Source organism: Chaetura pelagica, unplaced genomic scaffold (assembly GCF_000747805.2).
Source record: "Chaetura pelagica isolate M959 unplaced genomic scaffold, ChaPel_1.0 scaffold369, whole genome shotgun sequence".
Classification (NCBI taxonomy): Eukaryota; Metazoa; Chordata; class Aves; order Apodiformes; family Apodidae; genus Chaetura; species Chaetura pelagica.
The window spans coordinates 1,050,964-1,074,929 of NW_009970235.1; the positions used below are offsets into that span (position 1 = coordinate 1,050,964).

The 23,966-nt window shown below is 45.2% G+C and overlaps 1 protein-coding gene across 1 annotated transcript in view; it reads left to right on the top strand.

Annotated features, from left to right (window-relative positions):
- The window catches only part of MYO9A (myosin IXA), a 162,275-nt gene that overhangs the window by 93,455 nt on the left and 44,854 nt on the right, over positions 1 to 23,966 (top strand). Inside the window, exons 11-15 of the mRNA XM_010005936.1 lie at positions 7,213 to 7,334; positions 8,095 to 8,236; positions 11,456 to 11,651; positions 15,933 to 16,052; positions 20,927 to 21,002. Coding sequence (XP_010004238.1) covers positions 7,213 to 7,334; positions 8,095 to 8,236; positions 11,456 to 11,651; positions 15,933 to 16,052; positions 20,927 to 21,002 — 656 coding nt within the window. The remainder of the gene's footprint in view (positions 1 to 7,212; positions 7,335 to 8,094; positions 8,237 to 11,455; positions 11,652 to 15,932; positions 16,053 to 20,926; positions 21,003 to 23,966) is intronic.

Sequence of the window (23,966 nt, forward strand, 5' to 3'; positions counted from 1 at the left end):
AGAATTTATGACTGAAACCTGCTGTGGCCACTGAAGCACAAGGAGCTGGTTTCAGCTCAGAGATAGATGCTGCAGATCTGACATAGCTCATACAGCCACGTGCACAAAACCCTGGGCTGAACCTGCTGGTTTAAATCACTTTCTCTAATAATGGACAGTCCAAATTACAACGAATTAAAATCTCAGGCTGCTTATATGGAGCAGATGGGAGGTGGTCAGCAGGCAAAGGATCAGCCTCAAAATAAAGCCAAATTCACTTGCCATTCACTGAGGAGCCTCTGAAGTAGTCACCTTAAAGGAGAAGACCATCTCAAGGAGCACCTTTGCTTCAAAACCAGCTGCCAACATGCCCTAAGTAGTTTGCAACTTAAAACTGGGTGGCAGAAGAAATGCAGGGGAGGTTGTTACCAGAACCCCAGCATTGCCAGACGTCCTTAAAATAGAGCAACTTACAAACCCCTTTATAGACCAGGCATTTATAGAGGATGCAAAGACATTTATATATACTGTGTCTGCAGGCACGTTATTAAAAATATGTATATTTATCTAGATGCCTCTGTATATAAATTCCTTTTCTGCTTAATTTGAGAACAAACATAACAATCCTGGTTCATAAATGAAAGTGTGGGCAGCACCAGCTTCAGGTTCCTCTTTGGGAGGGATGTCAGGAGCTTGAGACATCCACATGGGTGGCAGCACGTGAGTCCTGGCACCAAACCAGTCCCTGGTCTCCTTCCTTTGGGGGCTCTCTAATAATAAGGCTTTCCCATCTCAAGGTTTTATCATATCAAGCTTGTTTTAATTATCAGATTAAGCCCAGATGATTCTGCTGGGACTGACTCACCATGCCTACCTGTGTTTGCTGAACAAGTAATTAATCCTCCATGGGGTGGATTTATTCATGGATGGGTGGATCCTGGGTGGATCTCTCTCTCAGGGAGAATCCTGAAGAGATTCCCCCACACCTTGCTGCCATTTCCAGGCTTGGAAAAGCTTGCCCAAGCAGAGAAAACTGGAAGAGGGGAGATTTAGATTAGACATTAGGAGGAACTTCTTTAGTATGAGGGTGGTGAGAAGTGTCCAAGGCCAGGTTGGATGGGGTTTGGAGCAACCTGGGCTGGTGGGAGGTGTCCCTGCCCATGCAGGGGGTTGGATCTGGATGATCTTGAAGGTCCCTTCCAACCCAAACCATTCTATAACTGTGATTCTGTGATTTTAGGTTATATACATATATGGATAGATCCAGAAAGGAGGTTTAACAAGGTTTATCTTCTTTAGTTTATCATGTAACAATGACTTATTTTAATGAAATGTTTAAAACATTAAATATTATGTCCTTTCCTGCAAGGTTTTCAACAGAGTTCGCAAATACAACTTTGCTTCTAATTTTTTAACTGAACTTTTGAGGTGCTTGTGATACATCTTCTTGTCCATGGGCATCTGCAAGGTCAATGGGACCTTGTTTCTAGGTGAGCAACAAAGAGAGAAACAATTTACACACTTGTTTAGTTGCTCTAGGTGTGAATTTGCAAAGGTTTATGTTTTGGTGAGTGTCAAATTGACTCATTTTTTGAAGAATATTTGGAGATTATTTTAAGCTGGGAAATGAGCTAGGAATGGAGAGAGATGTGAAATGGGGTTTAAATCCTAGTTTCCCACTTTGCAAACACCATCTGAAGCTGAAGCAGATGGTGTTAGAGTCTGGATGAGGGAATTTCACACCCTTCTGTTCTGTTGTGAATTTTGAGGCAAAATAGATACATTTAGACATCCAAAAGTGTCTGCCTATCAATTGCATCAGAGTGGATGGCTCTGGATTAGGTGAATTTTTACAATGGGAACGTGCTGGGAAGCATTCCCACGTGGAGCTGTGCTGGAAAAATGGATTTTTCAGTCAATTTCCTGCTTTATTTCAGCAATTTTTATTGCATAAACCAGGTTTTCCAGTGCCTGGGTAATGAAAAGCTTGGACAGATTAACTGCTGGGGCTTATCCTGCTCCATCTGGGAGGAGAGGAAGGAGCTGATGGGTTTTCCTCTGCTTTTGGGATTTACTTGAGTGTTCCTGAAGCAGGGATTGTCATGCTTTGGGAAAGCACAAAATGTCCAGTTTCCCTTCTGTGTGGTTCCACCCAAATAATGAACACTTTTGGTTTTCCTTTCCTCCTTAATATGCTTCCATTTCCTAATTGGACTTGATTAAAAACTGAAACATTTAACCCTTCTTTTTACCATCAGCCTTATCCCAGCCCCAGAAGAGGCCAGAGAGAGCATCATCCCTGTCTTTGGGTTTAAAATGTAATTTTTGGGGGGCTGCTTCTCAATTTTCACTGTGACTAATGTCAGTATCCCCACAATAGAAGACATTTGCCTCCTGGGCACTGAAGTGCTGAGATGATTTCATGTCTCTTGGCTTGCAGTCTGTTGGGTGCCCAACACCCTTCAGATCTCATGGCAGATCTTTGACCTTTGATATCCTGAGATAGGACAAAAAATTCCATAGAGCATAGAAAAATAATATATTTAGGCCTGATTTTTCACTTCCTTTTGGTTTGTACTTGCTAATTGCTCAGCTTTGTGCTTTTAGATAGTCGGGAAACTTCTTGTTATGTTTTTGATTCTGTATTTTTATCACATCTGTCCTGCTTCATTTCTTCTCAGGGTTTCTGTGCTCCTTTTCTTCTAAGTTTTTCAAGCTCCTGATCACTCCCTCCAACCTCCTCTTGATTTTACCATATGATTTTAGGGAGCAGAAGACCCCAGTGAGCTATGTATGAGCTTAAAAATCCTATTTCATGTTTTCTCCTCCTATTATTCTTTTTAGCAGATGGTTCTCCTTACTGTTGATCATGGCCAGGTATGGGATAATTCATACTGGAGACCCTGTGGATTGGCTAGAGATGTTTTCCAGCACCTCCAAAGTGCTATTGGGCTCCTGGGTTTTTTCTCCCATTCAAGATACACAAAACTTGAATCCCACTGCATATTAGAGAGTTTCCCTTTGCTTGAGCATCAAAATAAAGCCCTGATAGCAGAACTGATCCAACACTCCTGGAAAGATAACAGGATTTTTTTCTCTACAGGTTGAAATATAAAATTAGGGATGTTTTCTGTTCCTAGCAGGAGGGTTTCCATCAAGCCTTGTGTCCCAGTTGAGAAGGTTTTCCTGATGCTCAGCATGTGTGTTTTGATCTTCATTTCATTATTCTGTGTAGAAAAAGCAGGGTTTGAACTCTGCAGTCAGCTGGAGGCAGGCAGGGCTTCTCTGTAGTAATGCTTAGCTTCCTCATTACTGGAGTCCCTTTCATTTTCACCCATGACAATGTTGGATGTTCTACCACATTCTGTGTATTTGCTGCCCCAAATCGTACTGTGCCATGTGACCTTCAGGGAAGATTGATGCTTAGTTTCTAACTTCATGCATTTCAAGGTCTGGATTTCTTTCTTTCTCTTTCTTTCTTTCTTTCTTTCTTTCTTTCTTTCTTTCTTTCTTTCTTTCTTTCTTTCTTTCTTTCTTTCTTTCTTTCTTTCTTTCTTTCTTTCTTTCTTTCTCTCTCTTTCTCTCTCTTTCTCTCTCTTTCTCTCTCTTTCTCTCTCTCTTTCTCTCTCTCTCTCTTTCTCTCTCTCTCTTTCTCTCTTTCTCTCTCTCTCTCTCTCCTCCCTCCCCTCCTCCTTCCCTCCTTCCTCTTGAACACCCCAAATTGTGTTTTATTCCAGCCTGAGCATTTTAAACTCTAGAACCCACCCCTTTCAAACAAGACAAACTCACACTGATGCTGCCTGTCCTTAGGAGCCACCTCCCTGCTCAGCCCCACCTGACTCAATACAATAACAAAGAACCTACAGACACGGGAACTTTCCCTTGCAGAGAGATGAGATGAAGTCACCAACTCCCTTTTCTCCTGAGCTGAGTCAGAGAAACCAAATCCCCACGATGCAGTTTTGCTGACCCGGCTGCTGCGGCGACACAGCCCCGCTCCCACCTCGGGGACAGCCTCGGAGCAGTGACTGTGCTGTGCTGGCACAGCAGGTCACCAGCAGGTCCCTTTGGTGGCACACAGAGCCAGGGCTGATGTCCTGCCAACGTCACCAGAGTTGGGGCATCAGTGTTTCTGAATGCATGGCTGGGAAGCGCTCATCCCCTCGCAGCTCCACCCGCCGCTGGGAGAGCAACCAGCAGCATCTCACCCAATAATTACATGAAAATGCAGAGCTGCTGGACTCCAAAAAAATCCCTGAATGTCTTTTATTATTTTTTTTTTTTTTTTTTTTCTGTTGGTTCTCTGTTCAATTCCTTTTGCCAAGTTTGAGAACTCAGTGCTCTCCTCTCTGGTGCACTCGCATCATTCCAGCAGACAAGGTTTCAGCTCTCCAGGGATGGGAGGAGTAAATCCATACATTTCTGTTGGGAATGAAGATGCCAAAAATAAGACTCGATGGATTTTACAGAGCTAGAAACTTTTGTGGATGTCAACAGTTAGGTTCTTGATGTAAAGGTGGTCTTCTAGGAATAGCACATTTGCATTTGCTCCTAACTTGGTTCAAATTCAAGGTGTACACTGAAGCTGATTTCCAACTAACCTCCAGCTTGAAGGCTTTTTTTGTTTGGGTGGGTTTTAAGTGTTTCCTGTTGTCTTAATCTTTTCTGTGTGTTTGTTAAATGAAAACCTCATGTTGTTTGGATCCACAATATTAATTCCTTAATATTCCAGTACTCTGTGAGGACCCTGCATCCATCAAAAGGTGGCAGAGACCTTGTTGTCCTCCAAGGCGAAGGAAAATTTTGGAGGTAGATTTTAAGGCTCCCTAATTCTGCAGAAAAATGGTCATTAAAAGATAAATACAGAAATTGTACAGAAGATTCCTAACTGTTCTGCAGACCCAAGGAATTCCATTGGTCAGTCACAAAGCCATCGTTAGTTCTCCTGGGCTGTATTTGAAGGCAACCAAACCAATAACTGGAAAAATATTTGGAAAAAAAGAAATAAGGGGTTGTTTTGGTTTTTTTTCCAGTTGAGCTTTGGAGCAGTTGCTCTGGAATAGTTCCTGCTGCTGCCTATGTGCCTGTCTTGAAATGAAAGCATAAATCTGAGTTATTGTGGAAAAAGTTATTAGTTGAGGGCTTTAATCCCTCATCGTGTTTGGCCAGCGCAGCAAGAGATCACACTGGGGATGGAAGGGAGGGAGCAGTGGGTGGACACACGTGGGGAACAACCCCATAGCCTGGGAGTGAGTGTTTCTGAGCCAGCCTAGATGAAAAAGAAGAGCAGAGGAGGGAAATAAGCCAAACATCCTGCTGCTGAAGAAACAGAGGCCAGGAGATCCATGATGACTGGGCTCAGGTCGTGCACCCTCAGTGACAGAGCTGAAAATGAGCCTAAGGAAGTAGAGACCTTGAACTTGGGCCTTTCATGGTCATTTACTGGAGTATAGCTTTTTAAAAATCAACTGCAACTAATTGCTAGTTGGTTATTTGAGTTATCTCAGGAGCTGTAGAAGTCTTTAGTGTGGTCAGAAGAGTTTCACTGTGCAGATGCCAAACATCCCATGTGGAGCCTTCTCTTCTCCAGGCTGAACACCCCAACTCTCCCAGCCTGTCTCCAGAGCAGAGCTGCTCCAGCCCTTGGATCATCTCTGTGGCCTCCTCTGGACTCAGTCCAACAGCTTCATGATCTCCTTATGTTGGAGGCTCCACAACTGTAGTGCAGGTGGGGTCTCACCAGAGCAGAGCAAATAAGCCAAGAGACATGTACCAGCCACCCAACACTACTAAAACAAGCTCTTCCTTTATCATCATGGCAAGGTTTGATGCTCTCCAGGTGCTCAGGACCAGTCCTGAGACTAATGGACCCTGTGTCCCATTAAGCAGCTGTCAGAAGGAGGCTGTTGAGGAAAGATGCTGACTCCCATTATGGCTCCACGCCTCACTGTCTCTTTCTTAAATCACTTAGGAGAAGCTCAGTGTCCCTCAAGAAATATGCAGGCTTCTACACTTGGCTGGACTGCTGTATAGAAGCTTCTTTCCTCCATTCGTGCTACAAATATGACAAAGTAAAAAATATGGGGTTTAATTGCCTATAATTTAACAGGGACTCTTGGCTGTTCTTCTCCTTGCCTCCTGGGTTTGTTTGCTCTGCAGAAACCTTAGAAAAAAGAAAACAAGAATAAAATTAATCATATGGAGTTGTTCCCTCTTTTCAGGATTTCTTTTTCTAATGGGATGTGCTACATTTTTAACCCGAAAAGGCTTTAGGGGTGTTAAAAGCTCCTACATCTGCACGGAGGATGTATCATTGGTGCAAAGGTTTAGGATGTCTCAGGGTTCAGGACTTGGCAGGTTTTTTAGCAAAAATTTCCTCCTGAGATGTCTCAAAGCACTTCAGGTTGTTTCATTCTAAAAACAATACAAGTTGAGTTTGTGTTAATTATGGATCAGGGTTGGAAGAACATGCCTGATCTTCAGGTTTTTTGATCCTATGAAAAACAAAAGCAGAAGCTGCAATAAAAATCAATTGTTTGAAGGTGCATCATGTTAAAGCAATTTTGAAGCTTTTTCCCCTTTTTTGGCTTCAATTCTGCTATCAAAAAGTCTTGAGCTAGAGAAGGAAAAGCACAGCTTGGGTTGGTAGGACTTCTCCCAACAGGTGCAATAAGGTGCACTTCCAATACTGCTGTCTTGAGAGTGGACCACAAGTCTTGGAAGTGTATGGTAATAATTAAGATTTTTAGACTCTACTTTCCTCCAGATGTCCTAAAATAATTCCTGCAGAAGACTGCTCAAAGTTAATCCAGTTGAAAATCTGTCTCAGAGGAGATAACCCTTATAGAAGGGGAAGAGTTGCAGTTGTTTTGGTGGAAAATAAGTAGTGCTTTTCTCCTCAGCATGAATTTGGGGCCAAATCTGCACATTCACAGTAAAAATGGTCTCGCAGTGGTGGTTTCTGCTACCTGGAGGTCTCTTTGTTACCCTTGTAGCACCAGCCATTAATATTGTGAGATACAGAAGAACAGAACCCAGGTTTAGGTTGTTCAACTGGTTCTTTATCATTTTCTTTTGCAGCAGAAAAAATATCAGTGACGTCTTAGATGAAGAGTTGTTCATTTTCATAAATGGAGCATCAGTTTCCACGAAACCCTTTGAATTTCACCTTTTTATTTTTTTGCTTGCACCCAATACTGTTATAATATCTGTGAGTTCTTTGGGTTTCTTTAGGAGGAATATAGAGCAGAAGGAATTAGCTGGCACAACATCGACTACATCGACAACTCCAGCTGCATCAACCTGATCAGTAAGAAGCCGACGGGCTTGCTCCACCTGCTGGATGAGGAGAGCAAGTAAGTAGGAAGCTCTTGGGTTTGCTAATGAGGTTTTTTCACTTGTAAAGTGTTTATCCTTGATGTTCTGCTCAGGAAGATCTAACAGCTCGTGGGGATGATTTGTCTTTATCTTGTGTCTCTGGTTGTGTTTCTGGGATGGTAACACAAGCACTGGAGAATCTGCAAGCTGAGCAAAAAGCCTGAGCAAATAGGAATTAAAAGTCTACTTCAGGAATTTCTGTAGGGGAAGGACAGAGGTTTCCTTGGTTTCTCTCCCCATGTTTCTCTCTATCTGTCTTCCCAGTTGAGCTGAGTGAAGGGAGAATCTGAGTTAAAGTTGAGTTGTGTGGGTGCAGTTATTCAGATATAAGGTGGATATATAAATGATTTTTATATATATATATATTTTCTAGACATATGAATACCCCATAAACATAGGAGCTGTCACAGCTTCAAAGCCAACATGGGGTTCCACATAAACGCAGCTACTGTGAGTAGTTTCTCTAGGAGTACAGTATGCCCCAATAAAAATATGCCATTTTTTGGCATTTATCACCAATTTCAAACCATTACTAAATCAATTAAGAGCTCTCCAGACACCAGATACACCCTGTGCTTGTACGTGACCACATGGCAGCCTCCAAAATAGCCTTTGCTCTGCAGACACGGAGGTGGAAGCTCAGGTTGTTTCTGTTTCCCTATTTGTGGTCAAGAAAGAAGTGTAAAAGCTTTTTTTGTTGGGTGTACAGTTACCTTCTTTTGAATTCTTTCCACTCAGTTTTCCTCAAGCCACAAACCAGACCCTGCTGGACAAGTTTAAGCGTCAACACGAAGGGAATTCCTACATCGAGTTCCCGGCGGTGATGGAACCGGCTTTCATCATCAGGCACTACGCGGGCAAAGTGAAGTACGGAGTGAAGGTCTGTCACCCAGCTGCTCCCTGGCAGCTGTTTGTGTTTGAATCATGGAGCTGGGCTGGGGAAGGAGAGCCCCAAAGGCTCCACAGAGGTGTTTTGGAGGGGACTTGGCTAGAGAAGAGATGTGAGGGTCAGGAGAGAAGTTGTTGGTGAAAGCTTGGGCAAAGCCAAGAAGCTGCTGGAGAGCAGCTCTGGGAAGAAGAACCTCAGAGTCCCGGTGGACAATAGGATGGCCATGAGCCAACAATGTGCCCTTGCAGCCAAGGCCAATGCCATCCTGGGGTGCATCAGGAAGAGTATGGCCAGTAGGTCAAGGGAGGTTCTCCTCCCCCTCTGCTCTGCCCTGGGGTGGCCACATGTGGAACACTGGCTCCAGTTCTGGGCTCCCCAGTTAATGAAGGATAAGGAGCTACTGGAAAAAGCCCATCACAGGTCACAAAGGTGATGAGGAGTCTGGAGCATCTGCCTGTGAGGAAATGCTGAGAGAGCTGGGGCTGTTCAGCCTGGAGAGGAGGAGGCTGAGGGGGGATCTCATCAACACACATCAATATCTCCAGGGGGTGGCAGGAGGATGGGAGCAGGCCCTTCTCAGCAGTGCCCAGGGACAGGACAAGGGGCAAGGGACACAAACTTGAGCACAGGAGGTTCAAGCTAAACATAAGGAAAAACGCCCTTACTGTGAGGGTAACAGAGCCCTGGGACAGGCTGCCCAGGGAGGCTGTGGAGTCTTCTTCTCTGGAGAAATTCCAAACCCTCCTGGACATGTTCCTGTGGGATCTACTGTAGGTGATCCTGCTCTGGCAGGGGGTTGGACTGGATGATCTTCAGAGGTCCCTTCCAACCCTGATGACTCTATGACTATGTTTATATTCAGGTGGGCAGGCAGGAAACAGCTTTGGAATTTACAGCTGCAAATCTGTAATAATGTTTCTGATGCAATAAAGAAACTTCAGCATCGCCTTTAAGGTGCCTCCAGGAGCAGTGCTTTGAGAGAAAACTGTTGTTTTCTGGACAATATAAACCAGTTATTTTCTGGACCTAAAGAGGCATCTAATATGAGGGCAGAAAAAAAAAAGAAGATAGAAGCAGGACTCTAGAGAGTCCAAGGGAAGCTACAGGGATGATGAAGGGACTGGAACACCTGCCTGAGGAGGAAGGGCTGAGAGACCTGGGGCTGTTCAGTTTAGAGGGGAGAAGACTGAGGGGGGATCTAATTAATGTCTATTAATACATGAGGGCATCAAGAAGGCAGGACAAGCTCTTGTCACTTGTGCCCTGTGACAGGACAAGGGGCAATGGATTCAAACTGGAGCCCAGGAAGTTCCAGCTCAACATGAGGAAGAACTTCTTTGCTGTGAGGGTGACAGAGCCCTGGGACAGGCTGCCCAGAGAGGTACAGTTACCTTCTTTTGAATTCTTTCCACTCAGTTTTCCTCAAGCCACAAACCAGACCCTGCTGGACAAGTTTAAGCGTCAACACGAAGGGAATTCCTACATCGAGTTCCCGGCGGTGATGGAACCGGCTTTCATCATCAGGCACTACGCGGGCAAAGTGAAGTACGGAGTGAAGGTCTGTCACCCAGCTGCTCCCTGGCAGCTGTTTGTGTTTGAATCATGGAGCTGGGCTGGGGAAGGAGAGCCCCAAAGGCTCCACAGAGGTGTTTTGGAGGGGACTTGGCTAGAGAAGAGATGTGAGGGTCAGGAGAGAAGTTGTTGGTGAAAGCTTGGGCAAAGCCAAGAAGCTGCTGGAGAGCAGCTCTGGGAAGAAGAACCTCAGAGTCCCGGTGGACAATAGGATGGCCATGAGCCAACAATGTGCCCTTGCAGCCAAGGCCAATGCCATCCTGGGGTGCATCAGGAAGAGTATGGCCAGTAGGTCAAGGGAGGTTCTCCTCCCCCTCTGCTCTGCCCTGGGGTGGCCACATGTGGAACACTGGCTCCAGTTCTGGGCTCCCCAGTTAATGAAGGATAAGGAGCTACTGGAAAAAGCCCATCACAGGTCACAAAGGTGATGAGGAGTCTGGAGCATCTGCCTGTGAGGAAATGCTGAGAGAGCTGGGGCTGTTCAGCCTGGAGAGGAGGAGGCTGAGGGGGGATCTCATCAACACACATCAATATCTCCAGGGGGTGGCAGGAGGATGGGAGCAGGCCCTTCTCAGCAGTGCCCAGGGACAGGACAAGGGGCAAGGGACACAAACTTGAGCACAGGAGGTTCAAGCTAAACATAAGGAAAAACGCCCTTACTGTGAGGGTAACAGAGCCCTGGGACAGGCTGCCCAGGGAGGCTGTGGAGTCTTCTTCTCTGGAGAAATTCCAAACCCTCCTGGACATGTTCCTGTGGGATCTACTGTAGGTGATCCTGCTCTGGCAGGGGGTTGGACTGGATGATCTTCAGAGGTCCCTTCCAACCCTGATGACTCTATGACTATGTTTATATTCAGGTGGGCAGGCAGGAAACAGCTTTGGAATTTACAGCTGCAAATCTGTAATAATGTTTCTGATGCAATAAAGAAACTTCAGCATCGCCTTTAAGGTGCCTCCAGGAGCAGTGCTTTGAGAGAAAACTGTTGTTTTCTGGACAATATAAACCAGTTATTTTCTGGACCTAAAGAGGCATCTAATATGAGGGCAGAAAAAAAAAAGAAGATAGAAGCAGGACTCTAGAGAGTCCAAGGGAAGCTACAGGGATGATGAAGGGACTGGAACACCTGCCTGAGGAGGAAGGGCTGAGAGACCTGGGGCTGTTCAGTTTAGAGGGGAGAAGACTGAGGGGGGATCTAATTAATGTCTCTCAATACATGAGGGCATCAAGAAGGCAGGACAAGCTCTTGTCACTTGTGCCCTGTGACAGGACAAGGGGCAATGGATTCAAACTGGAGCCCAGGAAGTTCCAGCTCAACATGAGGAAGAACTTCTTTGCTGTGAGGGTGACAGAGCCCTGGGACAGGCTGCCCAGAAAGGTTGTGGAGTCTCCTTCTTTGGAGGCTTTCCAGACCTGTCTGGATGCCTTTCTGAGTGACCTGCCCAAGTTGTGTGTGGCTTTTTGGTCCTGCTCTGACAGGGGGGGTTGGACTCGATGATCAGAGGTCCCTTCTAACCCCTGTGATTCTGTGACTCCATAGTCGTGTTGTACCCCAGGCAGCCTGGCAGGTCTTACCTGGCGTATCTTGCAGATACTGTTTATTCTCCTCTTTCCCACCCCTCCTTTTCCTCCTTCCCTAGGACTTCCGGGAGAAGAACACGGATCACATGCGCCCGGACATCGTCGCGCTCCTGCGGAGCAGCAGAAACGCCTTCATCTGCGGGATGATCGGCATCGACCCGGTGGCCGTGTTCCGCTGGGCCGTCCTGCGCGCCTTCTTCAGGGCCATGGTGGCCTTCAGGGAGGCTGGGAAACGGCACGTGGAGAAAAAAACTGGTACGTGTGTCAGGTCTGATATGTTGCTACGCTATTTCAAGTAGCCTGACTCAGCAGGAGCTATGAATCTGTTTTAAAAGTCATTAAAAAGAGCCTGTAGGTTTTTATGTTGGAAGGTGCACGTTGTGAGAAAAGATTTTCACTTCACTTCTGCTTGGGCTGTTCCTTTTTGTAGGGTCCATGCATAGAAAATCCTGAATAATTCAGATAGAGACATAAAAATGATTCAGCAAATAAGGCAGATTATTTTTGCCAAGAGTTCTTGAACTGTCAGTTACATCTGGGGGAAAAAAAAGGCAAAACTTCTCCCCTGTTTTTCAAGCTGTTCACCCTTTATGCTGCAAGAGAACATGGCTCTTGTCTAGCAGAATGTACTGCTTTTCAGTCATCCAGAACCACCTCCTGCTGAATGTGGGGGCATTAAATTAAAGGGAAGTAATGGTGCATCATCATGCTGTGGCAGGCAATAGCTGGCTGTGCTTTTAGACCATTTTTCTGCATAAAGCAATGTTGGAAAGAAGGGTACACGCTATTACCATTAATTTCTGGGCACAAGAGGGCTTGAAATTCACAATTAAATGAGAACCTCAGCAGGGAAAATGTCATCTTAGTTAAAATGAAGCACAGAGTCAGCCCCTGCATTATTTTTTTAGTTGGAGGGGTGTGCATCAAGGAGAACCAAGGAGCTTGGGAAGAGGAACGTAGATATGGAAACCATACAAGCAGAAAGAATAAATTGCTCGTTCAGGGCAAGTAATAGGATTCAGAGAAGAGCCAGAGGCAAAAATCAGCTTTCAGCTCTTAAGGCAAGATCTTCCTCTTGAACCACTCAGATGTGGTGTAAGAGAAAAGATCTTTCTTATGAACCTGGGTCTCCGTGGCAGGTGGCAAAGGTATTGGGCACTGGGAGAAGCATCACTCAAAAGAGTTGGCTTCCAAAAATCCATGTTTGCATTTTCCCAGCATCCTCCTTCTGTCTTGCATAAAACCCAGACTGAACTAAAGTGACTTGGTCAAGGAGAGAATAAAAATACATTCAGTCTTGGGAAGTAAGAGCAAATTTCAAGCCCTGCTTCGCTTCTGTGTCTCTAGCAGTTGTGCCTGCTGTGCTCCTGTCCAGCTTTCCTCTTTCAGTCTGGACTTTCTGGCATTGACTTGCTTATATCTCTCTCTATGTAAAAAGATATAGGTAAAAAAAAAAGAGTCCAGGAGGTTTTCACATAATTCTGGGAGACTCAATCCTTGCATTGCCTTTTCTTTCCATACCCAATCTCACACTAATGGCTGAGTTTCTGAATCTTTCCTGGCACATGTTGCTGCTGTTTGGTCTATCTGGGGTCCTTTACTCCACTTTCAAATGGCTTTGTGCTTTGTTTCCTCTGGTTTTTGAGCTAAAAACACCCCAAACCTCTCAAAAAGCTGGAGGAAGTTTGTCTTAAAATTCCTGACAATCCTCAGATTATTTATATCCTTAATTTTGATGTGCATCTTCAGCCTGAATTGGGAAGAAGTCACAAGAAAGGCGCTGTTATATAGGCAGAACTAGTGGAAGGAGACGACCTAAATCAAATTCCCACCTTCAGGTCCACCTTATCCCTCAGGAAACCTTGCCTGAAAGTGATGGCAGAGGTGGGACCATGCAGGTCCAGGTGCCTCTGCCCTCTTTGGAGGAGGACCCATCCCCTCCCCAGCATGACTTCTGCCCAGGTGCTGGCAGCACTTCACAAGATGAGATCCGTAACGATGTTTTCATCATGTTTTGAGTGAGAAGACCTCATGCCCATCTCCTGTTGAGTTGTCCCTCCAAATTCCCATCTTGCCAAAGCACCATGAAGCAGATGGCTGTAGGAGAGGTGAGCCTGAGCAAAAGGCTTGCCTGCTGTCTGGATGTTGGGCCAGGTTGCTCCTGGTCCCTCCTGCTCCCCAAAATAATGCAGAAAAGCCCCAACCCGATGCTTTGCACCTATGGCAGAAGGCATGTGTGAATTATTAAAGAATCACCAAAACTACCCCTTTTTGCTAGACAAAAGCAGACAACCACAGACAGCATCTATTTAGGTTTATTTTGGATTTTTACCAAACCTTGCTGGCTTTAATTAGCCAGGTGTGAACACCTCACTGCCCACAGACCTGGAGCATTTGATAAAATTGTGGTAGATGAGCCAAGAGTAACTTCACACACGTCCATCCATCCAAGTGTGCACACTTTTCTGTATCATTTTTTAGAAGGTGTGTGGCCCCATTCTTGGTTTCTGAGGTCCTATCTGCTGCTGCTGCCACCCATCAGAGGGTGTCATTAATGAGTAGAGCAATAGCTGAAGAGTGATGCTTTTTTTCTTAAGGCTCTTTGTCCTCTTTTGGTTTTAACCCCACATGGGTCTCCCTTGCTTTTACCTGTCTGAAGGCTTCTTCCAGTCACTCCTGCAATACCCAGCAGGGATTTTAATGGAAAATCTCTGGCTGATGCATGAGCAGCTCTGCAAAATTTTGCTCTGCTTTCTTTTTGCATCATCTTTTCAGTTGTCTTCTCTGTGCCAACCAGTGCTCTGATGGAAGGATAATCAGCATCTTTTCCTGCTGGCTTTAGGGACTCCTCTTTTTGTACTCCTGATAACTTCATAGTGCAGCTTTTGGTGATCACTGTCCTCATTAACCTGGAGGTGAAGAGCAGCAAAATGGTGTCATGGTGCATTTTGTTGGGTTCTTTTCTCTTCAGCCCAAGAGAGACCTCATGGTGCTGGCAACCCTCCTCAGATGAAACACACTGAAGGGTGGACTTCCTCAATCGTTTGATTCTTTATTATTATTGAATTTATCAGGGAAGATTGAGATGGTCCAAAAGAACTACATTTTTTAACTAGATTTGTTAATGAACTTTGATGAAAGGAACATTATCAAGCTACTTAGGAAAGAAATTTGGCTAATTGACTTTTTTTTTGCAATTTATTGCAAATTTATTATGCAAAACCCCTTTATTAACAAAACCTTGATGGAAGAACTGTTCCTTTCCATGTACCCTAGGCTGTGGAGACTACCAGCTTTCCTATCTTGGGGTTGCTGGACACAAACCTAAATCCTTTCTCTCACAAAGGGTTAATTGTAGAGTTATACAGACTGGTTTGGGTTGGAAGGGACCTTCAAGATCATCTAGTTCCAACCCCATGCATGGGTGAGAACACCCCTCACTAGACCAGGTTGCTCCAAGCCCCATCCAGCTTCATAGTCCTGGGGCTGTGCCCTCCCTCAATGAGCTGTGTTTGCATTTGGCAAACAAGGTTTGCTCCTTGGGGTAGTGCCTGTTGCAGCTGGTCTACACGGTAACACCTTCTCAAAACCAGTCCCATGGACTTCTGCAGGTTTATTCCTGAAGCTGAGCACCAAGAAGCCAACCTCGCCCCAAAAGAGTAAAAAAAAAATCCCCTGTATTTGCCAAATAAAAGTGATAGCACCCAAAAAAGTGGTCTTTGTGGTGTCACTGAGCAGCATGAAGGGGTGGTAAAGCAAGGCAGGTGGCCCAGGGTTCCTCTGGAAAGCTCACATGGGTCCTTTCTGATGATTTAAGGCGTTGGTATGAAATGCTTCTGTACACGCTGACACAAGGTAACTCCTCGGTGACCTCATCACACCTCAGCATGACCTGTCCCTTGGGCACTTGATGATGGAGAGACACAGTGTCACCTGTGTAACCTCCCCTCCACCCTGTGGTTGGAGCTGGGCCATGGAAAGTCCTCCTGGCTACACAATTATTGCTTCTTCCAACTTCTGACCTCAGTCCCATCCTACCTAACTCCATACTCTGTGTCCTTTGCCCTTGAGGAATACAGAGCCCTTGTTTAATACAAATGGTTCCTATTTTTTCCTTTGAATTGCCACTATTCCCACAGCTCTGGGATGCAGGATGAGAATTGGAGGTGGCCACGTCCGGGAACATCTGCCCGGGGAATTACGGATAAAACCCGGCAGAGGCACGGGCAGGGTTTTTAAAACTAGAGATTTATTGAATCATCTATTTTTTTTGCCCAGACCACCACGGAGTGATTATCAAGTGATGATGCTCTGGCTCACATGGATGTTGAGTGGGGCTGGGCTGTGGTCCAGCCCGTGGCCACGGAGGAAACCGAGGTTAAATTGTGTCGGGCGCCGACAGCGCCGCGCGACCCCCCGAGCTCCCGTGTCCTTCGGGCTTGTTCTTTCCCCTCTCCTGATTTCTGCTTATATAATCTTTCTCTTCTCTCCATTTTTTTGTTTGTTTGTTTGTTTGTTTTTATTTTGCTTCCCAAGGGCATGATGATGCAGTGCCATGTGCCGTTTTGAAAAGTGTGGATAGTTTTAGCTTTCTCCATCACCCAGTTCATCAGAGGAGCTTAGAGATCCTGCAGAGATGCAAGGAGGAGAAGTACAGTAAGGCTCCCCCACCCACCCTCCCCTCTGATACAACACTCACTCACCAAGAAATGGAAACCAGGTGCATTCAGCATAGAAAGGGTAAAAAAAAACACCTGAGGAGCCTTCCAGTATCAAACCCACTGCCTGACAGCAATTTTGACCCTATTGGGAAATTCTTAAGGCAGAGTTTGGAGAGTTAAATAAAATGTGAACCTGCAGCTCTTGAGACACAGCATCAATTTGCTGGTCGCTTTGCTGACGTTGAGATGCTGATGCTCAGGGTATTTTTTGTGTGGTTTATTGTCATTATCACCTGGGATAACAAGTTCAAAACACCACACATTTGGTGGGAATATTCCTGAGATAAGGCTGATACAGCTGGAGTTTTACTTTATTTGGATTTCATTGGACCTAAAAAATGACGTTAGCTTCTGAAAATGTGGTCTCTGAGAGCTGTTACTTAAAGCTGAAACATTTGGTGATGGTGTTTTACAGAAAGAGTTAAGATGCACTTGGTCTCCATTTCTTCCTCCTCACTCCCCTGTCACATTAATAAACTCATCCTGCATGAGAGCACGGACACTCTTGCCTGCACGACTGTATTTTTTATATATATATATAAAAACATATAACTCCCGTTGTATCTTTAGACATATCATTTTCCTGCCATTATTCTCTTCCTTCTCATGGCACATGAAAGCTGTCAGAAGTCCAGTGCTGCTACGTGCAGTCTGTGAGGGCAAAACCTCACCCCGAGTTGCTAACATAAACATTGTGCAACTTAGGTGTAAATGCACAGCAGGTAAGTACAGCAGCAGTAGGGGTGACTGCACGTTCCATCCTCACAAATACTCTTTTTGTGCTAAGAAATGTTCTGTCAGGTTTCTGTGCTTCCTGCAGCAGGTGGCAGTGGGGGAGCTGAGGTGTTTTAGTTATTGATTTGGACTTTAGTTCTTAATTTAAGGTCCATTGCTCCTTCCTACAAGCTCCCACTGTTGATCCAAAGAAACATAAAACAGTAAGATCAACAAAGCAATGGATTTTAGGTGGTGGTGTGCTGAGTGACCTGAATAGTAACTATTGAAAAGGAAGGTGATTATCAGTAGAGTAATTTTAATTGCACTAAATAATTAAACATTTAATTTGTAAGTTAACTCAGCAACATGGGAGGTTTGGGGGGGTGTTAATTTGCAGTTGCTTAGGTGAGAAGGGGGAAATTTGTGCAGCTCAGGAGACTTAGTAACAGAGCTTTAATGTGAAGCAGTGAAGTTGAGCTCAGTGTTGTGCTCAATGAGGAGATAATCAGTTTGTTCCCTCTCTCAAGGATGACATGGTTAAAAACCTCACTTGCTATGGACCCACCCACCCAGTTTGGTCTCTCTCAGGATCAAACCACACGTGGATCCGAGGGTACCATGGCCATAGTTTGTGAAATGGCTGAGAGCATCCAACCTGCCAGACAAGCAGTTCCAGTTCAGCAGTCCAAAATCATTCCTGTCTTCCCATTGCTGGGTCTGCTCCTGCATGGTGCTTCCTCAGGCTTCATTTCTTTGGCAGGCTCAGATGGGGTTGGATCGTGTCCAAGTTTTGGGTGCTGAATTTTTCAGGCTTGTAGGCCCTGCAGGCTTGGGCTGAGGTTGGCCCAGCAGTTGGCTTTTCCCAGAAGCCAGATGACATCCATGTCATCCTTGTGAGAGAGACCAAATAAATCATCTTGTCTTGAACTGTGCAATTAATTCTAGCTATGCACAAAACAAATTCATTTGATAAGTATATTGAGATTCCCTTTAGGTGATTTGGTACTCAGCTTGTGTCTCCAACCAGTTGTCCTTCCCTTCCCATCTCAGCTGCTTTGCTGGGGTCTTGGAGTCTCAATTCCAGCAGAGCAATGGACGGGGTTTAGAAACCTCTGAGTTCAAGACAAAAGCTCTAGTGCTTGATGTTCATGAGTAAGGAGTACACTGGGATTAGCCAAAGCTCTTTGCAGTAAGGGCAAAGACCTGTTAGGCAAATCCACCTGTCTCACTGAAACACTGCTTGAAAAGTCAGTATCATTTTATTCCTGAAATGTAAAGTAGATCAACCTGCTTCTGAACTGGGTGAAGCTTCAGCTCCCACCACTGTTCCTTGCATGCAGTGTTTTGAAATATACCATCTAATAGTATCACTCTACAGAATTCTCAAAGCCATGTGAGACTGGTTGGGGTTGGAAGGGACCTCGAAGGTCACAATAATTATGTTAGAAATACATGGACTTCATGTAGTTTCATCTCTAAATCCTATAAACAGTGAGAGCAGGATGTGGGAAGTTTTTCCCTCCATTTTTGAGGCGTCAACATTTTTGGATAAGACAATTAAGCACAAGTCCAAGCCTAAAATGTTACAGAAGTGGGTAAAGATGGCAAACCTTTGGGCTCAGCCCATCTGGAAAAACAGAAGAAAACATTATGTCACATTCTTTGTATATCTGAATACGGATCTAACATCCAAACTGGAGTAATTTCTACTAAAAAGGAGAATTACATTACAGGTACTTTTAATAACATTGCATACAGCATGAGACATCACAAAATACAAAAGCCTTTGTAAGGCTTTGGAAAAGCAACCAGAATTTAAATGAGATAAAAACCAGACATCTTTTAATCCTTCTTCAAGTCTTGTCCCTTCTTTCCTTTTTCTTCACAACATGAGGAGCAGATCCTCACCTGATATAAAACAGTCAGTCTAGCTTTATCAAACTCAAAGAAGCTACAGCCTCACCAGAAGAAAAACCCCCTGCATGGGCAGGGACACCTCCCACCAGCCCAGGCTGCTCCAAGCCCCATCCAACCTGCCCTTCAACACTGCCAGGGATGGGGCAGCCACAGCTTCCCTGGGCAACCTGGGCCAGGCTCTCACCACCCTCACACTCAAGAATCCTCTCTAACCCAGCTTGTGCACTGTAAATTTATTAATCAAAAACTTGCTTAATAAGGTGCTAAGCTGGCAGAATTACCATGTGGGTTTAATGCAGCTAATATCTGAGAGCCTGAAAGAGAAATTCCCTCTTCCTGAGCAATGCAAGGTGCAGTTGTGGCCATATTTTGTAATATCTTCTTAACTTCAGCCCAAGTTGTTGGGTTAGATGGTGGTTTGGGGCTTTATCTTTCAAGGGTTTCTTTGATGGGGAGTGCAGGGAAGTGAAAGAGGACAGAGTTTGTTCCAAAAAGAAGGGTGCAGATTAAAATCAATCTGATAAATCCCTCTGAAAGCCCATTTTTCATTAGATGGTCTAGGTTAGAGAAGCCTTCAGTGCCTTGGTGGGGAAGTGTCTGGGCATATATACTCAATAAAAAAAATAGACACAGCTGGACAAGTGGTGTAAAACTAGGTACAAAAAATACTAATGAGGCATTTTAAGTAGATTCCTGATTATTCTCATTCCCCACCCTCTGCCCTTTACAACTGGGTTTCTGTGCTCTAAACAAGCAACTCTTGGTACAGAAAGGGGAAAAGCACTCCTAGGATGAGAAATGCAACCAAAAAAAGCTTAAATGGCAAGAAAAGGGATTAAATAGAGAGTTTGGAGCTCTAGGTGTAGCTAGGCACTTGGGTAAATTATCTGGCTTGCTTTCCCAGCATCTGTAGGTGATTTGGAGACCTTTAGATACAATAACTTACCCAGATGGATCATCAGCCTTTTCAGGCATCTCCTGGCCAGTGTTCATGCTTCAAGACAAGCTGTTCTAACATTTCAGCAGGTGACGGAGGACAGTAGATGTTGCATTAAAGAGATGTTGACTTTTGAGGTTTGGTAGGAATTTTCTCCTTAAGAAATGCCAGACTCTAGGAATGGCAGATCAGCAGGATGGGGTCAGATCTCTGTGTATTTCCTTTGTGTTCAGAATAAGAAGATCCTTAGGATGCCTTTTAACTCAGCATCTGGGTTAGATTAAACAGGAAAATGATAAATGGTGGGAGGAGGGGATGCTTCTTCCTATTCTGTTGCAAGCTACAGTTTAGACTTCCTTCTTTTTAGAAAGGGATGAGGGTTTTGTTGCCATTTATTTTTTTTCCAGGGCAGAAATCTCAGGGTAAAGGAATATACATTTTCCCCAGGCTCTGGTGAGCGCTGCGACGTTTCGTGTCTCGCAGCAACGATGTCGAGACAGTTAAAAAATTGCTCTGCTGTTTTCCTGTCAAATTTGAGCTTTTGGAGGCTTTAAATAGCTGTGCTTTAGTGACTTGAGAAGTGTTTTGTTTTCTACCAAAATTGTCTTCTGTCTTCCTAAAAACACTTGGTTACAAAACATTTCCACTTTGGGGAAGGTAACAGTGGGAAATGTCGGCTTCTGTCACCACGCGTGAGAACTTCCTTGGGTATTTATTAAATACAAATTACTCTAAACTGCCCCTATCAAAGGATATAGGATCAACAGCCAATAAAGCCTCCCCGGGCAGTATATACTCCTTGCTAGATGTGCCCCTGTCTATGTATTTGTGGGAAGGAAAGAAGTGTGCAAGGAATAAATTCCAAGCATTATACTCGTGTTGTCCCATGCACAGTGGAGAGCTTAGGAATATTTTGGATATGCAGGACATGAGTGGCTGGTCTCCCCACCCCATCACAGCAACCTCTTCACGCCATTTGCTTCTGAGCTGGGACAATGTTTCCCTAACACAGGGAGAGTATGTGGGAGGGGAATGAGGAGGCTGGAGCAGTGTTACTCACACGGGTGGTGACTCGGCAGCAGACGGGACGTGGTGTCCTTGGCACCCTTGTGTGCCCAGCATGTGCCATGACACGTACGTGCTCCTCCTTGCTGGAGTCAGTGCTAAGCTATGGCTCTGCTAATTGCCTGCTGGGCAAGAGCCAGGTGGAAACATCTTTTTCTCCCATGCTGCTGTAGGTATCACTAGGAAGAGCCCACGGACACCACTCTCAGATCTCCAGGGAGCCAACACCATCAACGAGAGGACGCAGCGGTAAGTCTTGCTCTTATGTTCACATGACAAGGAAATCTGTGATAGGAGAGTCTGATGTTATAAGCTGTATTGATGTTTTTCCCTGCTTGATTATTAATTTTGTCTGTGTTATTTTTCTGCTGCATGATCACATCTAAACATATTTTCCTGACTAAACCACAGGCAACTTCTTTGAGCCAAAGAAGTTGTGGCCTATGAAGTGGTCAGAAGCTTGCAAAAAATTCATGAATGTGCTGATACTGAGGACATAAAAATGTACTGAGGATATTTCTGGTGCAGAAAAGCCCCAATGATGTGTTTGGGTGCAGATCTGCACAGAAGCAGTGGCTCTAGGTGCCACTGAGTGAAGGACCTGGGAAGTTTTGGACCTTGAGATGCTACTTTGTCAAATGCTTCCTTTTTTTAAGGGAAAGAAGCTTTTTAGCTTTCCAATTTCTGCAGGTTTTATGTGCAGTTTTATCTTTTAATCCTTCCTTAAAGGTTCTGGCCATCCAAGCTACTGCTTAGTGAGACCTTTATGCTTGAAGGTCAAGTCTGTGCTTTGAGATGCAGATCTGTGGCTCTTCTGCAGAAGGTTTTCCAAATCCAGTTTGTGAAGCAAAGTGCCTCCATTTCTAAGGGATACCTGGGCAGCAATGCTCCTCTGTTTCTCCAGCTACTGTTGTGCTATCCCCCTGCAGGCCCCAGAAAGTCTGATCATCCAAATCCCATCTCTAAAGGGATGTGGTGCCTCTCTGCTTCCCTCTGAGCAGAGGGAAGGATGGGGGAAGGGTGATCAGAGCATCCTCAGCTCCTGCAACAATTGCTTGGAGCTGCAGACATTCAGTGTTCATGTTTCACAAGAAATCCAGAACAAGTAGAGAGGTGTCTGAGGTTGTCTCCTGAAATGTGTCCATCAAATGTCCTGTAATGGTCCTTGCATCTCAGTGGGTTTTCCTTCCACACAAAATAAAGTATCCTCCAAATAAATTATTAACCCTTAGTTTTGTTGGCTTTAATGCCAAAGGGATAAGACAGGAATGACATACATGTTGTTCCTTTTATTGTCTGACATTGTTCACCACGTTCCCTCTGAGTGCCATCAAGACTAGAATATCCATCCCTCTTACCCTGATTTTCTTCTCTTTGAGGGTGGTGGTGGCACCCTGCTGAAGGAGAACTGAATATTCTCATCTCATTACAAGCTGACTTATTTTCAGTGGTCTGAGGGTGTGATTTCTTTAAAATTGTTGGAGCGAATTAATAAATTTGCACTACTTCTTGATTTTGGGCAGAATGCCATCTTGTGCAAGCAATCTCACCCTGTTGTGGGGAGGTGATGCAACCCTGGTTGTCCTCACATCAGTCTTTCTCACCCCTCCTTCTCTTTCTGCTAGTGCTGTAGCTGCTACAGCTCTAATTTGTTGAGTTACAATGATAGTAGGTACATGATGATGTTTGAGATGGAGAAGGTTGGTGTCTCCAGAGGTGACGTTCACTGTTTCTAGCATCTCTGGTTGTGCAAGTTTCTCTAAATGTGATGTAACATGAAACTTTGTCCCAGTGGAGATCTTTGCCTGTAGATAAGAGAAGTTCTGCAGTTTCTCTAGCAAGCCTTCAGATCCGATGTTGGTGCCTGAATATGTTCTTGAAGCATGAATATGTGCATGAAGATGTTCTTAACCCAAAGAGCAGACAAGTTCCCTTAACCAGCCAAGATCAAGGGCAGCAACTACAGTGCCTTCATTCCATCCTCAGTTGTAGGTCACAGCAGGGTCAGGGCAGGCAACTTGATTCCCTTTGCTCATATATTTGCCACAAATGTGCTTTTGAAGCTGTTCTAATTCCTGTGTTCCTCCTGGTGTGGTGCCTCAGTAGCAGGAGGGCACAATCTTGGCCACAGTCTTCTCTTGGTCATCATTAGTGGTGTCCTCTGTGCCCTTCCCTTCTGAAAACACACACTGGGTCTCTTGAAAGATCTCTGACAACCAGCCTGGGCTTTGGGAACAGGCAGGTGATTTTGTTACCTTTCATTGTGGGTGATTTTGAACTGAGGAGCCACAGTTTTAATCTGAAGAGTCACCTCCCACTTGAGAAATGATGGTATTACAGTTAACTTGTGCTTGTCGAGCAAGAAGGGATAAATACAAAGGAGAAGGTAACTCATCTAGAGGAGGGCTTCACTTGGACAGCTTGCCAGCAGATAGACCAGCAAGTGATTTACAGAACTCAATTAAACAGGAATTTGCTTTCAAAGCCATCTCATGGTCATGTGGCTGCTGCTAAGTCTGCCTTGAACCTCCAACCCACAGGACAGCCTGGGGCCTGATGCTAAAAGCAGATCTGAGGGATGACATCAGGCAGGAAGTCACTGCAGAGGGTTTAAGGAAGGAGGAGATCTGTGATCACAGAAGAAAGCCAAGGGATGGCCTGCAGATGGGAAGCCAGGCTTCAGCAGAGCCTGGGGCAGCCAGTGGGAGGAAGGAGAGCCAGGCCATGGCTGAGCCCACCCACCCGGGGTGGCTCTTCTGCTGCTTGATCTTCATTGGTGGGGCAGTTTTATGTGCAGTGTTGATTACAGGCTGGAGAGGTAGGCTCATGCAGACTGCAGGAAGCTCAGCCAGGCCAAGTGCAAGGTCCTGCACCTGGGTCAGGGCAATCCCAAGCTCAGATACAGGTTGGATGGAGAATGGATTGAGAACAGCCCTGAGAACAGCCCATCACCCTGAGGGGGTGTTGGGTGATGAGAAGCTCAAAATGAGCCGGCACCGTGTGCTGGAGCCCAGAAACCAGCTGTGCCCTGGCTGTGCTGCCAGCAGGGCCAGGGAGGGGATTCTGCCCCTCTACGCTTGTGAGATCCCACCTGGAACATTGTGTCCAGCTCTGGAGTCCCCAACATAAGGACCTGCAGCTCTTGGAGCAAGTCCAGAGGAGGCCACAGAGATGATCCAAGAGCTGGAGGAGCACTGCTCTGCAGACAGGCTG